We start from the raw sequence: 16,652 nt of genomic DNA on the forward strand, positions 1-16,652 counted from the left end.
CAGATCTAGAGCAGGGACAGGCCTGGCACTCTGTTCTTCCAGAGCCCAACAACAGCACTGGACAAATACTATGTGTTCAGAAAAGGCTTGTTGACTGGAGGCGGATAAATACCCAGGCTTCCCTCCGATAACTGCCCGGGGAGAAAGCCACAACCCAGCTGATCAGCCCTCTAACTCATTCCTAACAAGGCACCAACAGTTAAATCTCCTCTTCCACGGTCACCTCCCTCCTCCCATAAGGGTGAGACTTCATCAACAACAGACACTTGCTCATTCTGCCCCAGATTTCTTTATTAAGGCCTTGCATTTGACCCAAATACATTAACAGGAGATGGCTAAGATACAGCCCCTAACACAGTACCTCCCTTCCTCCTGGCCAGGGTCAGGACAGTCAGAAAGGTTTAGGATTTGAGTAATGGGAGACTGTATTGATAGAAGGGGTAGAAAAAGAGTCTGCAAATCAAGTATAGTGAGTGGTGGAAGAGAAACAGATACAGATAAGGTCTGGGATAAAAAGCAAGTCGGATTTGGGAAAAAGCAGCTCCTTTCTCTTCAGCGAGGGAGACCAGGATCTCAAGCACCCTGTATGTAGACCACAGTTGGCCCTATAGTAGAGAATGACCTAGTGTCCCAAGGAGCTCAGGGAAGTGCACGGATGGTAGGAAGATACGTGTCAAGAGCAGGTGGGGCTGGTACATAGCTGCCACAGCAACTAGTCATCGTCATCATCATCATCGTCGTCATCATCGTCGTCATTGTCGTCATCCTCTGTATTGATTTCACCCTCCAGCACATCCTCCAGCCAGTCCTCCAGCTCCTCAGCAGTAGGCAGGTCCTCCTCGTCGTCCATCTCCATCCAGATGCTGTCCGCCTAGGTCACAACACAGGTAGGGGATGGAAGGGAAAGGCAACACAGAGCTGGACCTGCCCCTCAACCCCACCCCACCCCCACCCCACCCCACACTGCATCCTTCAGTGGCAAGAGAAACAATCCTGGTGAAGATCAGCATTAGAACTGTAGATGCGAGTGGGAAGAAAAGGCGTTGGCTAGAGACCTTCCTTCTGTCTGTCGTCTTTACTGTTGTCATACTAAGCTCCCGAAGCCATTCATCTTTACCATATCCGTGATGTAAAAACAGTGGTGGTTCCCCATGGCCAACACAGCCAAGCCAGAAACTCTAACATTCAGATTTCCATCAAATGATTTTCTAGTGCTACCTTTAGTGATTTCTAAACTCTGAAAGTGTGTTTTGAAAGATACTTGCCTGTTCCTAAACCTGATTTCACTTTTTTATGTCTTTTTGTTGTTCTTTTTATTTATTTGTTTGTTTGTTGTTTTGAAGGTGTGCTCTTGATGGCTTGCACCTTTAATCCCAGCACTCCTGCAACTGAGGTAGAGGTAGGAAGATCTTTGAGTTCAAGGCCAGCATGATATATATATATATATATTGCTTTATATATATAGCTTTGGCTGGCCTCTCATACTTGCTATGTAACTCAGGCTGGCTTTGAACTCAACAGCGGTAGTCCAGCCTCTGCCTTTTCAGTGCTGAAATTAGAGGTGTGTGCCACCATGCCTGGCTTTGCCTTTGACCTTTGATGATCACCCTTCCCCCCAGTTTGGAGACTCATAACTTGTCCCTCATTGAAATCTCATCGACTCCATGTTCTCCATTGTTATGCTACTTTCTCTTAAACTCTATTCCCATTCTCTCAAGCAGAAAGCTCTACCTTGCTGCCATTTTATTTATTATAAAATTGACCAAAGCCCACCTTATCCTTAATGGAATACTTGCCTGCTCCATTAGACTATGAATGCTCTGAAATCAAAAGCTGCACTACTCAGTTCAACTCAACAGATAAGGATCTACGACATGCTCACCAGAAGATTTCTGCCTACAAAATGTTCAAAATCTACCAGAAGAGACAGAATGCTCCAAGACAAATTCTCAATACCAGCGAGCTCGCAGGGGGCCAGGGGGGAATACTTCTGAAGAAAACGCAGCGGAGGACAGCAAGGCTGACCTGGACTCCGAAGAATGGGCGGGCGGGCGGGTGGGCGGAGCCAGCCAGTGGATGATGCAAGGGCTCTCAGATGATGCTTTCCTACCCCACAGGTCCAGCCACTGGACCCAGGTCTCCTGCTTCTGGGCAGTGCTTGTTTCCTTGACAGCGGTGTTGTGTCAGAGAACTAGCTGTACTGAGAAGCACTGGTGCTGGGCCTGAGGCCGCAGCACTCTGACCTCGCCCAGTCCTGCCCGATCTGGTTAGTACTAGGGTTGGAGGTGATCTGATACTTAGGCGTGAATGAGGAGAAGGAGACTCACGTCTGTAACATTGACAACTCCAATTTGAGGAGCTGACAAATCGATGTCAAAGGTCTTCTCCCAGTATGGGACCAGCTGTAGAGAGAACCAAATACGTGAATTCAATAGAGGTCAGGAGCACACAGGTCCTTAAGAGGATGGGAGCCAACCCAGGGACGGGAGGAGGCAGGAGGAGCTGGAACTGCATGGAGGGACAGCCCAGCAACCAGACACCAATCAGTAAAAGAGACACCCCCATGGAAAAGGGTGAGAAAGGCAGCCTCTCCCTTCTGAGGAGAAGCACAGACACCCCTCCTTTGTTCCCGAGTCTCCTTATTCCTTAGAGCAACTCACATCTCTAAAAAAAGTCCTCAGTTCCTGCCTGTCTATCTGTCTGTCTGTCTGTCTATCTATCTATCTATCTATCCATTGATCTATCCATCTATCATCCCTCCCTCCCTCTGTCTATCTATCTATCTATCTATCTATCTATCTATCTATCTATCTATCTATCTATCTATCTATCCATTGATCTATCCATCTATCTATCCATCCATCCCTCCCTTTATCTATCTGTCTGTCTATCTATCTATCTATCTACCTACCTACCTACCTATCTATTTATCTTTAAGATCATTTTTATTATTTTTACTTATGTATGTTTGTATGAGTGTTTACTATGTGTGCATACCTTCAGAGGCCAGAAGAGGGTGATGCACCCAACATGGGTGCTCCAGTTCCGAGCTCAGGTTCTCTGGAAGAGCAGCGAGTGCTATCCTCTGAGCCATCTCTCCAGCCCACTCCCTGCCTCTCTTAACATAAGCACTTAGACCTGGCAGTCACCAGTGTTTGCCACATTCCTGCTTGCTCATTCAACAATAAACCTGAGATGTTGGGGATTCAGCTGAAAACGGAGCCATCTCCTGGAACATGGAATCTGCTGATTCTCTGAATATACGCTGTGTACAGTGCTGTACTCAACTGCTCACCAGAGCGCTGCTTTTCAGCTCTGGGCCATTAGCTGTCTGCCTCTGCTCTGGGAATCACATATTCTATCCCATGCTGTTCTCTTTGCACCCTCTTATCCCCTTGTTCAGGACACCCTCTGTGTTTGCGTTGCTTAGGAGCACGCAGCAGCTGCAATTTCCTGGATCTCCAGCTAGGAAGTGGGGATGGATATTTTGAAACAAAGAAGGTGTCTCAGCCCAAGTCCCCCCACATTACGGACAACAGTGTCTGAGCAGAGCCTCTTACCAGTGGGAAGTCATCAGGGTCGATCCAGATGATACTGAGGTCAGGGTTCTCAGTGTTGTCTTGGGCCACAGCCTTGAGGGTCTCTAAGAACTCATAGCCATCTTGGAGGGAGCAGAAGTGGGGAAGTGAAGTGGACAGACCGGAACGGGACACAAGAAACAGGAGTCCAGACCTGGTTCCCTACCTCCTATACCAGCACACTTCAAGCCCCAGGCTGCTTGCAAATTCCCAGGAATGCCTTCCATGCGAGGCCTATGATCCAACAAACACACCACCTTCCCCCAGGCCGCTCCAGGGTCCCTTCCTCACCAGGATCAGCCTCCTCTGCAAAGGCCACAATGTGGATTCCATCCATGTCATCCTCCTGTTGGAGGGTGAGGAGGGGAGCAGGGTTAGAGCAGGGGAGAGAGGCGAAGGGGAGAGAGAGCCGGTTCTCCTGTCCAGCCCCTTGCTGTCGCTTGATTCTGACTCATGGAGTGGCAGCTCATGTTTTCACAGTGGTGAATTTTCTAACAGCACCCTTTCGGCTCCAGTAATCCTGTCACCTCCAGGGATTGAGTTGGCCTTGTCATATTCATTGTCATGCCTGTCACTTAAGACCTGACATGGTCTTCTGTACAGAAACAAAACAAACCAAAAAAACCAACCCACTTGCCCCCTTGGCTGAGACACTGTTTTTTTTCCTAGCAGAGGGCACAAGGAGGAACAGAGCCAGCTTTTTCTAAGATCTGGGTCTTTACACACTCCTGTTCCCCGAGTGCCTGGTCCTGGTCGCCACTCACCCAAGTCTCATACATACTCTCAGGCTTCAGTTTCCTCAGGGTCGATCTAGGAGAGACAGAGAGGGTCCCTATTCAGTGGCTGAGGACACCTCCCTCCAGAAGGTCCCCACAGCTGAAGCCACCTCTGGGTCAGGCCTAGGGCATAAACAGCTTATAGCCCAGAACAAAGCTGTTAGCAAACCTAAGCTCTGGGCATCAGGCCCAACTATTGCATGGCTGCAAAACAATGGCTAGTAGGAAGGGGCTGGCTGGCTGGAAGAGAGACGCTGGGGGCAAAGGTAAGGACTGGATAGCAGCAGAGTCATTTACTTTTTCATTCACTCATTCAGTAAAACTGACAGCCTGGGCTCAAGATAGAATTACATGCCTAGTGAATGCCAGACCCTGGGTTCCCTTCCCAGTCCAGGAAGGAGTGGGGGCAGGTATAGGTTATAAGTACTGAGTTAGGTATTGGGCAGAGTTAGACCATGCAAATACATTGTGCCCCCAATGAAAGAGGCCAAACTCTAGTGAAAGAGGGTAAGTGGTATTTAGACTGATGAGTGGGTGTTTCTAGTTGTGGAGTCACATGAAGGAGGAGAATGTGTGAGAATAGGGCAGGGTTTCCTCACATCAGCACTTCAGACATCGAGGGAGGGGGTGTCGTGCACACTGGAGGATGGTTAATAGTGTCTCTGGCCTCTAATTACTGAATACCAGCAGCACTACTCCTCATGGCCAAAAAAAATGTCCTGAAAACATTGCCTAACAGCCACTGGAAGGCAAAACCCTTGCCCCACCGGCAGTTCCCTGTTGACAATGGCTAGTGTCAAGAAATAACAAAGGCTAAGGGACTGAGTTGAGGCTTAGGTCCCACTTCTGATTCTCTGCCCCCCCCCCCCCCCCCAGCCTCTTTCACTGAGGATGCTAAAGGAATTAACTTAAGTAATAGAGAGAAGGTACCTCACAGTGCCTGGTCAGAACACAGGCACTCACTACCCATTGGTTAACGAGTACTACACATTCCCTAAGTCATAACCCAGCCCCCCTCAGTCCACACACGGTTACAGAGAACTTTTTCTGTGTAGGGCTCAGAGCTAAATACAACACAGAACTAACTACTAGTGTATCAGTGAGCTCCAGTGCCTGCAAAACACAGTACTAACTACTAGTGTGTCAGTGAGCTCCAACGCCTGCAAGTGTATTCACCTCCAGTGCAGAGGAGCTTCCTGGTTGGCTTGTTTCCCGGCCCACCTCACAAACTGATGCACTAACCCCAGGAGGAACCTTGCCCAAGCCCCACCTCCTGTGCTCCTCCACGAAGCTGACAATCTCCTCTTCACTGTTGGGCTTGTCCGGGATGGTCACAGGCTCTTCCATGAAGGCCTCGTAGAAATCGATCTCATTCATCTTCAGAGTCAGCTTTTTTGCCACCTTTGAGGAAGTGGATAAGAGTTATGGAGCAGGAGATGCAGGGGCTGAGTGAGAAACAATATAAAGGAACTAGATGCAGAAAGGGAGTCAGAAAACATGGCTCTGGGTCACTGGGTGAGTGTCTTCTCTTCTTTGGGCATCATTTAGTGATAAAGATGGGTTAGTTTAAGGTCCATCTTCCTTTCAATTCTATAGGAGAAGGAACATGACTTTGGGGTGGAGAGCATGAAGAATGGGACCAAGACCCCATCAATTTTGGTAGGGAGGCTGAGGGGGAACTTAAGGGTATGGGGAGACCCAGTGCAGCTGCAGGGAAGAGAACCTTGCTGTCGAAGGTAGCGAAGAAAGGGATGTAAGGATGGAACTCTTCAGCCGCATCCTCGTAGGCTTTGTAATCTGAGGGGGGAGGGAAGGGACAGTCACGGTCAGGGTCTGCCAGAGAATCCCTCCCCTCGGCTCCTCTGCAGATCTTCCTTGACATGGGGGAGGGTCTCAGAATGAGACCCATCCCCTCGAAACTCTAGTTCTCTGAGAATAAAATACAATAGAATTGTAGAGGAAGCAGTGGAATGCTGGGGGTGTTTGGGAATGTCCCAGAGTGCAGGGACACAGAGCAGATGATGGAGCTGACTGTGCAGAAGAGGAGGCCCTGAGAGGTCAGAACCAGAGGTGCTTAGCCAGTGGCTGATGTAGGGGAGGATGGGTGGGTCAGGAAGAGCTGTTACCCACGCTCTGAGTCTTTGCTCTTGAAGTAACCAATGAGTTTGATTTCATCTTCAATGTTCTCAAATGCCTGCAGCTCCCGTTCACCTTCAATCAACTCTACAGGGTCTTCTAGGACCTGCAAGGAAAAGAACACTGAGGAGACTATTTCTGTTGTCACTGACAGGACCCAGAGAGAGATACAGGGGAAAGACAGGTAACTAGGAGAAGCTAGACGTTTTTAGAAGGTGGGTATGCAGCCTGTATGCTGTGCACTGTTAATGGTGTATGTGTATAGCCTGAGTGTTGTGCAGTGTATGTGTGGTTTATTTATGGTTCTGATGTGCATGGTATATGTATAGTGTAAATTGTAGATGCTGCATGTTTTATGTGCTATATGTATATATGTATATATGTATGCAATATATCATGTGTGTTGCATATGAGTATGTACTGTATGTATGTTTTATGTCTGGTATATGTGGTGCATATATATGATGTGTGATATATATGTGTGTGTGTGTGTATATATATATATATATATATATATATATATATATATATATATGGGCCTATATATGTGGTATGCGTATGTTTTGTGTACATTGCGTCTGATCTATGTGATATATGTATGTGATATCTGTTACATGTTGCACGTGGTATGTGTGCAACTGATGTGGTATGTGTGTGTCTGGTGTGAGTGTGTAGAGTGTGTGTGTAGGAGTGTAGGGTAGATTAGTAGGGACCAAGGGGCACTGGAAACTTGAAGGCTGCGAGGCTCAGGGGAATCCTCACATCAAGCAGAAACTCCACCAGAGTATCTGCAGAAAACTCGCCGTCATACTCGATGACTTCATCGCCTTTGAACACGTAAACGCTGTCCTCTTCAGTTAGTCCTAGGGGACACATGGCGAGGTGGTGAGCAATGAACCTGCGTCTAACCGTCCAACCGGGAGACAGAATCACCAACCCTTCATTCCGGGGTCTGCCGGGGAGGGAGGGGGAGGTAGAGGAAACTGGGAAGACTGAGATTCTAGCAACGCAGCTTTCTTGCTCTGCCTACACAGTCAGGGACAAATATTCCTGCCAGCTTCGCTGACGACTCTAGTGGCTGATTCTTTGCTATTGCTGTCCAGATGACTTGTTGCTAACTACCCTTCCCCCATCCACATCCGGTGTCCAGCCTGTGCTGCCGCCTGGTGGCCGGGTGGCGTAATATCTGGGCTCCGCTAAGAGGAGAAAGGGAGGAAGCAGAGGGGGAAGGGGAAAAGGAGGGGGGAGGAGGGGGAGGAGCCGGAAAAAGGATTTTGCAGAAGGTCTCCCTGGCTATGCCGGTATTTCTTGGTTTCACCTTTCCTTCCAACACCTAGCTGTGTGTTTTGTTGTTGTTTTAACTACTTTTTTTAAGGTAGCATACAAAGAATCTCTCCTCTCTCCCTCTCCCTCTCCCTCTCCCTCTCTCTCTCTCTCTCTTTAGAATTTCGCTATGTAGCCCAGGAGGCTTTGAGTCTACAATCCTGCCTCGTCCTTTCAAATCCGAGTATCCTAAGTATGAGCCACCACGCCCCTGCCCCTGCCCAGCCTTATTTTGTCAATGACCATAAAGAAGGCCACCACCCCACCATCCCACCCCACCGTCCCACCTCAGGCCCGGGGCGGAGCACGGGACTCTACAGAATGGTCCCTAATCTCAAATGCCCCTGGCCCACTCTGACTAGATGTGGTGGAAGGGCCCCCGAGCCCCTCAAGTCTCCCCTAAGCTCCCCACCTAGGCCTCTCCGGTCTCACACAACCTGCTTCCTGCCCCTCCCTGCCCTTCCTTACCTAGCTTCTTGGCCACAGCTGCATCCTTCTCAGAGTCCACCAGGCCAAAGCCAACACCCTTGTCTTCTAGGACTTGGGCAGCTAACTGGAAGGGGGTCAAGATTGAATTAGGCCCCAAATTTCTTTCTTTTTTTTTTTTTTAAAGATTTATTTATTTATTATATGTAAGTACACTGTAGCTGTTTTCAGACACTCCAGAAGAGGGAGTCAGATCTCATTACGGATGGTTGTGAGCCACCATGAGTTTACTGGGATTTGAACTCAGGACCTTCGGGAGAGCAGTCAGTGCTCTTAACCACTGAGCCATCTCCCCAGCCCCAGGCCCCAGAATTCTTAACCCCTTCCCCAAGTAGTTCGCTCCCATCCTCGGGCCAGCTCAGGTGCAAGAACCCCAAGCCTTGACCTTGACCATCTGTTAAGATGCAGACTCTCCCTCCCCCGCCCCCCCTCAGGACCCCAGCCTGTCTTAAGTTCAGCTTCTTAAAGACCACGCGGCAAAAAAAAAAAAAAAAAAAAAAAAAAAAAGCCGGGCGGTGGTGGCGCAGGGCTGTAATCCCAGCACTTGGGGGGGGGGGGGGGTAGAGGCAGGCGGATTTCTGAATTCGAGGCCAGCCTGGTCTACATACAGTTCCAGGACAGCCAGGGCTACACAGAGAAACCCTGTCTCGGGGGGAAAAAAAAAGACCACGCGGACTCATTGCGCAGCAGGGACAATGAGGAGTCAAGTCTCACCTTCCCTGAAAGACTGGACCCTACCTTCCATCCTGATCAAGGGCCAAACTCAGCAGAGGGGAATGTGGGACCCTGGGATCATCAAGTAACTCCCAAAGTGAGGGCTGGGGGGGGGGGGGGGGATGGGGTGTGGGGGGAGGGGGAGGGAAGGCCAGAAGGTCAGGAGGTCACCACCATCCCTGGGGGGACAGCCCCTCTTCTCCCAGGCCCCACTTCCTCCTTTCGGGAAGCTGTTCCAGCCGGTCTTTAGGCTGGTCACTACCCCACAGGCCTCCCCACCCAGGCATCCGAGGAGTCTTTCTGCTGTGGGCATTCTGTATCCCACCCAGCCCTGCACTGATGGGATTGCAGCGGTCCGGGCAGGCGGGCAGGCGGGCGAGCGGAGCACAGAGGCCGCTGGGCACTGAGCATAAACATACTTGGCTCATTAACCAGGCAGCGGTTTCCAGAGCTGCATGGGGCACACAGAAAAGCAATCCCCCGGCCGGTGTCTTCCACTGAAATGTTCCAAGTTTCGTACAAGGTGGGGCCTCTCTATCACCAAGTCAGGGAAGTACAGACAAAGAAAGGCAAACACCCCAGCTCCCACAGGGATGTGTGTGTGGCTGTGTACTCCAATCAGAAGGCTGCCTCCCCCTCGTTTCTTTTTTGTATAAACCGTCTCTGCTTTGGGCTTAGAGTCAGATTCTCTGGCTGAAAAGGTGGGGAAGGCATGCTGAAGGCGTCTTGAGAGTTTTCGAGGGAGGACGTGTGTTTGATGCAGTAGGGTACAAAAGGCGGCGACTGGGCTGGGGGTGGGGGGATGTCCGTGGGAAACCTCTAGAAGACATTGAACTATACAGTCACTCAGTGGCGGGCAAATAAAAGAGCCATCGTGTTTACGGTTGCTTCCGCTGTTTGCAAACCAGAGAACAGCCCTACTAAGTGTGTAGAGAGATGGGCGATCTTTTGGCTACAAGAGTATGAAGTGGTATGAAGCAGGGTGCAGAGTGCTGTGTAAGCGCCCCTCCCCCGCCCCCAGCCAAACCTGGCGCCCCTGCCTCCCTCAGCACAGAGAGGGCAGCCCCCCTGCAGCACCAGCCCTAAACTCATGAACAGAAAGAAGGGTAGGACCTTGGTCCCTGAGCCTTTTTCTTTTTTGCTAAGGCCACATTCCAGTCACGTTCTTGGTGAAGCCAGAGGCCCAGCCGTGCTGCTCCTAACCCAGCCCCCACCCTCAGACATGGGGCTCACCGAGGGCGACTGAGCATGCTCTTCAGGCCTGCTCTGCTCTACTCACCTCCAGGATTAGCTCCTCCATCTCAAATTGTCTTTGTGAGGCCTTGTCGTCCTCGGGAGGCTCGTGGTAGAGGAGGGCCAGCACCTCGTACTTCTTAAACACATTCTTGTAGTTCTTCGCGTTCACATTGATCACACGGTCCACACCGTCGTACTCAGGGAAGTCCAGTCCTTCCTCCCCGTGGACCCCTGACTTGGGCGTCCCTAGCACCAGTACAAACAGCAGTGCCAGCCGCAGCTTGGACACCGCTCTGGCCCCCATCCTGTCAGTAGCACTCATGGAGGTAGCACCAGCCTGGTGTGCTCTCCTGGTCCAGAGGAGGTTAGCTGAGATGTTAGGGAGGTGTCCCCGATACAGAATCCCGAGTTAGGGGCTCCAGGTGGGGGTGGGGTAGAGAGTGGCCCAGAGCAGTGGACAGAGGACACTGCTGGGTCCTGGAGAAACTGCCGACAGAGCCAAGAGAAAAAGGGTCAGGAGGAGGAATAGGAACAGGGGCGGGGAGGGAACCGGAGCTGCCCCCTTGAAACTGGCACCCCTCCGTCCCCACCTGGTCCTGTCTAAATATGTCTCTGTGGTTGGCAGGAGAGGTGGATAACCTTCTGAGGCCAGGACAGCTCCATGGGGGCCCGGAGCCTCTCCCCTCCTGTACCTCTTCCTAGGCCCCCAGCAGCGGGTTCCTTCCCCTCCCCCCCAGTGTTCAGGACTCCTTAGCCCCTGGCCCCATGCAGGCCTTAGAGCTCATCGCCATATTAAGAAAGAGAAAGAGAGAGAGAGAGATGCCGGATCTAAAAATAAGACCAGATGAGTTAGGGGTAAGTGAGGCTGGGGTTGGAGGAGGGGACATGTAGGGTACCCAGGGATCCCAGGGCAGGACAAGGCCTATCAGAAGGAAATACAGGTAGAGAGAGAGGAGGACTCGGTTTGGACTAGACGCTAAACTGACAACACGGGAGAGAATGTGGTAGTGCTGACTCCTAAAATCTGGCAATCTGCTATAGGTAAAGTCTATTTCTTTGATCTTATGGAAGAGAAGCAGGCGATGGAAGCGCATTCCAGGCTGCAGGGAAGAAACCCCCTGCAGTTGCCTTTAAAGACCGTGGACCGTGGATGAGATCATTCTCTGAATAAAAGATGGAACAGAGTCCAAGACCAGAAGCCTGGCTTAGCTCCAGCCAGTTTCCTTTGCTTTACTCAACAGTCTCAACTCAGGAATGCAGCGGGGAAGGACAGGGCTGGCCCGCGTTCCATCCTGTCTTGATGGCTATGGCGTCTTGGGCTTTCTCGGCCTTACTGCCCACTGCTGCGAGGTGCTTCCTCCTCTGAGCGCTCTGCCCTGATCCTGTGGGACTCTGGTTCTAGGGCATAGGGGCTTGGGAGGATTCCCCAGGCTGCACGGTTCAATAGAGCGCTAATAGCTACTATTCATTCCTATGTCTTTGACAAGGCACAGATGATCCGGTATAAGTATGGGAAAAAGTTAACATGAGGTAAACAGGAAGAGGTGGACCCTGTGTCCTTACTGGAGGCTGTGGATTAATTCTGTGTATCTGAGGCCCAAAGCAAAGCTGGAGGTATGAAGGCTGTCATTTTGGGGTTCTAGCTTAGAGGTAAAGAGTTGAATATGGCCTTCTAGGGCTCATACTATATATAGGTAAACTGAGGCTCAAGGGAGATCATGGGGGAGAGATCACATCAGACTTCCTTGTCTGCAGTGCAACGTTTTTTCCTCATTCTAAAAGGATGGTGTTTAATTTGCATCTAGGAAGAAGTATAAAGTTATGTTAGCAGAATAACTTCTTGCATTCCCATGGGGCAGACCTTATATTGCTAATTTAGCATTCTTAGGAACATGACAGGAGTGGGTCCAGGAGGGACAGCTGTCACTGTAGCTGAAGAGGCCAGAGGCAGCCCAGACATGGCACTGAAGCTGAAGAGATCTCAGAATCCTGTCTCTTCATCCCCCAGGAGAGTGACTGATGTGCCAGGCAGAGCTTACAACGGTGACTGCAGAGGCCAGCCAGGAGTGACGGGCAGGCCTGCTCAGTAGATGGTCCAGCCTTGGTGTCTCGTTTCCACAGGGTTCTGAGGAGAGGGAAATATCTGAATAGACACTGGAGCACCAGGCCTCTTCCACCGTGAACTGGACCTTTGGAGTGAGACAGAACTCTGGGGTGATCCCTCCTTGTCTGTCACCACTCCCCTCTGGTGGATCTTTAAGGCCTCACTTCCATCCTTACTCTCCTCAGCTCCTACACCATTACTCTAGGCCTCCCCTCTAACACTCTGCTTTCTGCTTTCTCCTCAGTCCTTCCAGGCTGCCTGAGTGCAGGCCTCTGGATCTAACACGCCTTAGCTCCACGTATCAAATGACCCTGAGTTGGGGCCTCTGTATTTTTAACCCACCAGACACTCAAAGCTCCCCACTACTGAAACTTGAGGAGCTGGTCCCTCCCCATCCCATCTCACTCACACCTCCCCACCCCTGCTTCCATCTTCCAGGGTCTGTTTCAGCCCTGTCAGCAGCCAGAGTGGACCCCACACTGATATAGCTCTGTCCCCAGGAGACCTTGTCCTAGAAGAGGGAGGGAGCGGGAGGAAACCTCTGAGAAAGGGGCCTGACACGGAGAGAGAGGGGCTGGCTACACCGTCCAGTGGGAGGGCTTCTTGTTTTGTTTTGTCTTCTGCCAGCCACAGTCCTCTACCAGTATCCCATTTATCTATTATTTATTTAGCCTTGCTTGTAACAGTGGTCCGAGTTACCACTTTAAGACTAAGTTTGGAAAGTGGTTAAGGATACATGTTCTGGGATGAGCCCTGGTTTCATCTATGAACTAGTGTGCCCTGAGAAAATACGGGTCCCAAGAACTGATGGTGGGTTCGGTCCTTGGCCCAATGCCAGAAAGTGTGCAGTTGCAAGGGGGGAGGGGATGGTATTTTGGTAACAGCTGCTGGTTTTCCCCCTAGTTTTCCTCAGCATTCCTCTGTATCGTTTGGCCGGATATCTCTAAAAAGCTCCTGAAGTGAACTGAGAGACATAGGCAAAGCAGAGAGGCTCACTGAGCAGAAATGACTTCAACGAGGGGGCAAGTCAAGGAGGGAAGAATCTAGAGGAGGGTGGGTGTGGGAGTGGGTGGCTTCCTGTGCCTTTTTACTAAGACCAGACCAATAAAGAGCTTCGGTCCAGGGCTCAGGATGTAGCTCACTGATAGAGTGTTTGCCTAGCATGCCCATAACCTGTTTCAAGGCTAGACCAGAGAGAAAAGGCTAAAGGATGGGACAACAAGCATAGAGATGTTGGTGACTGGGTTAAAGGTCAGGAATCACAGTCTGCTCCATACACATGAAGAGGAGGGGACCCCTCACACACACACACACACACACCACACACCACACCCTGCCATTCCCCAGTCATTGAAGCTTGCTGGACCTGTGTTCCTAGGTCTCCTTTAAAACAACAGGTCTGTAGTCTGGTCTGAGAAAATCCAAGTCAGGGTCTAGATTATTTAGCCCCACAAGTCCCGCATGTGGGTACAGATATGAGTGCTGTGGTGTCCCTACAGGATGTAGCTCAGCTGCTCTTGTCTCCCTTGCATTATCTGGTTCTAGCTAGACTTTGCCCCTGACACTGACAGGACACCAGAGACTGATCTTAAAATGGGAAATATCCTTCAGGGTTAAGTATGCCTGATCTTCTGTTTTGAAAGCCAGGGTCTCACAATGTAGCCCCGTCTGGCTTGGAACTCACCATGTAGACAGGCTAGCCTCAAATTCACCGAGATCCACCTGTCTCTGCCTTCCAAATGCTGGTATATTAAGGGTATGTGCCCCTACACCTAGCCCCAGATGCTGGATTCTAGTACATTTTCAGTCTCTTCTCAGGTCCCTGGAGGTGCCCCTTGCCTAATTACAATGTAGGTGTAGGGATGGAAGTTTACTGAAGTCTATTCCCTCCAAATCAGACTTCTACACACCGAGTAACCTGAGGGTTGTTCCATGTATTTACTCTCTAGACAGGCTGCTGGATGTAACAAGACCGCACCTACTCCTGGGCCCCAGGCAGAGCAGGCTGGGCTTTCTCTCAAGCCACTCTGTCTCCTACCAGATGCTCTTCCTCCAGCCCCAGGAACTTGTCTCTCTCATCCAGAGTAAAATTCAACCCATACAAATGTGCCCCTGCTCAGCTTTCTCTCAGGTGTCATCGGTAGACTCAGTCCTGGCTCTCTCGAGACCAAGGTCGTGTGAAGTTCTTTCTCTGACACAGTTAGTAGTATGTCTCCTTCTCCAGCCATCCTGTGGAGAAGAGACAAAGAGAGCTGAGAGAAAGCAGAGGGAGAGCCACGCAGACAAGAAGCAGGCAGGAGAGGCTGCCCTGTGCAGCAGGGCCCCTAAGCATTGGAAGGGACAAGTTTGGTCAGGAGTAGAGGACCAGGGTCCAGGAAGGGCAGTGAGTGAGAGACAGACAGTGAGGTAGAGAAAGCCAGTGGGTGGGTGTGGAGGGTCCAGATGGGATGGCGAAGCTCGGTGACCACTCGAGGGCGGGACCCCAGGGTAGATAGCCTTACCACCAGGCCGTCTACGGATGATGAGTTTTCTGATTTCATCATAGACGAAGATGAGAACGCTGTAGGGAAGTGCGCAGAGCCACCAGTTTATCCTGCAGAGAGCAAAAGTTCGTCAGCGGGGCTCGAGAGGCAGGAACCGGAGAACTGGGAGAGCAGCAGTGTGCGGAGGAATGGGGGAACCAAGCAAGCGCGCGCGCAGAGGAAACGCGTGCTATACAGTTGATTTTCCCTTTGAGGAGGTCAGAGCCCTAGTGCTAAGGGATGGGGGCAGAGAGGAAAGCACCAGACAGATATCTAAAATGCCAATGGCCAGATGATAAATGTCATGTGCAGACTTAAGGTAGCATTTAGAGATATTGCAACGGACACAGAGTTCCTGAGAGTCACCTCTTCCTCCTGCTGCTTTTCCCCTGCATACTCTAAGCCTTGCGGCTAAAGAAGGCAAGCTATATATTTATTCACGTGTGTTTACATGTATTTCCACATGGCAAAATAGACAATTTTTCCTTTGTGCCTCTTCTATAATTAGGGAACAGGGAGATGGATTTAACGAGTTTTATACCCTTGCGTGACATAGACAGCAGGGTATAAATCAATAGCACTGTTCAATAGTTCAGTGGAAATATAATGCAAGGGCTGGAAGATGGCTGGGGATAATGGCTCAGAGGATAAGGTGCTTCCTGCACAAGCCTGATCTCCTGTGTTCAGATCCCTAGAACGTGTATAAAAGCCAGGTACATTAACACAAGCCTTTGTAAGCCCCTAGTGGGGGGGATGGGAGGCAGAGGCAGGAGAATCTCCAGTATCAGGTAGACCAGTTGGCTGAGCACACACACACAGCTGTGAACAAGAGAGACTCTTGTCTCAAACAAGCTCAAATGTAACGGCTAAGACCAGCACCTGTCCTCTGACCTTCTCATGTATGCTGTGGTACATGCTCACCTGTCCTCTACAGGAACACATCATACGCACTCATGGACATGCACACACATGGGAAAATGAAAAAGAAGAAAAATATAATGCAAACCACGTGTAGAATTTAAGTTCTCTAATGCCCATATTAAGATAAGTGAAACACGAGAAATAAATTTTAATAATTTTACTTACTCCAACATATCAATATAAATCATATATATTTATTATTTTAATCAATATATCAATTATAAAAATATAAATGTACTTAACTAAATATATCACAGTACCATTTCAACATGTGTACAATCACTATAAACACTATTTTGTTCTATTTGGTTTTAAAACACAGTCTTTCCATATGGCCCAATCTGCTTTCAAACTTGAGATCCTCCTGCCTCAGCCTTTGAGTGCTGAGATACAGGCATATACTCCCATGCTAATCAATATAAACATGACTAATCAGACAGTTTGAATTCTTCTTTAACACTGAACCTTGGAAGTCTGGTGGGTGTCCTGTTCTGTTCACCTGTCCTAACTCGGCTGCGAGGAGTCCCCAGCCGGCTCTGCAGGCTCTCATCGTCCAGGCTGGCCTTGAGCGCGCTGTGTGGCCAGGCAGGACTAGGACTTCCTGATCTTCCTGGCTCCATCTCTCAAGTGCTGGGATCACAGGCATGCACCCCGCCCCCCATTTTAGAACATGAGTTTTTCAATGGCTAAAAGGAAATCCCGTCTAAAGGAGTAAAATTATCTTATCCATCCTTTCCTTTCATTTCTTTAAAAGAATTTTTTTTTAAATGGGGTCATATGTTGCGAGGCTGGCCTCAGAATCGTGATTCTCCTGTCTTAGTCTTCTACAAAACCGGGATTATAGGTTATAGCATCA

The 16,652-nt window shown here is 50.0% G+C and overlaps 1 protein-coding gene across 1 annotated transcript; it reads right to left on the reverse strand.

Moving 5' to 3' along the window:
* Positions 1-270: 270 nt before the first annotated feature.
* Positions 271-10,676, reverse strand: Casq1 (calsequestrin 1). The gene is made up of 11 exons (XM_052200352.1): positions 10,293-10,676; positions 8,282-8,366; positions 7,253-7,353; positions 6,485-6,596; positions 6,078-6,151; positions 5,625-5,755; positions 4,343-4,388; positions 3,870-3,924; positions 3,561-3,661; positions 2,328-2,402; positions 271-871 (listed from the first exon to the last, which is right to left on the reverse strand). Exons 1-11 carry the CDS (start codon positions 10,569-10,571, stop codon positions 713-715), a joined length of 1,218 nt encoding a protein of 405 aa, XP_052056312.1. The 5' UTR covers positions 10,572-10,676; the 3' UTR covers positions 271-712.
* Positions 10,677-16,652: the final 5,976 nt, after the last annotated feature.

The sequence above is a fragment of the Apodemus sylvaticus genome, chromosome 12 (assembly GCF_947179515.1).
Source record: "Apodemus sylvaticus chromosome 12, mApoSyl1.1, whole genome shotgun sequence".
Taxonomy (NCBI): domain Eukaryota; kingdom Metazoa; phylum Chordata; class Mammalia; order Rodentia; family Muridae; genus Apodemus; species Apodemus sylvaticus.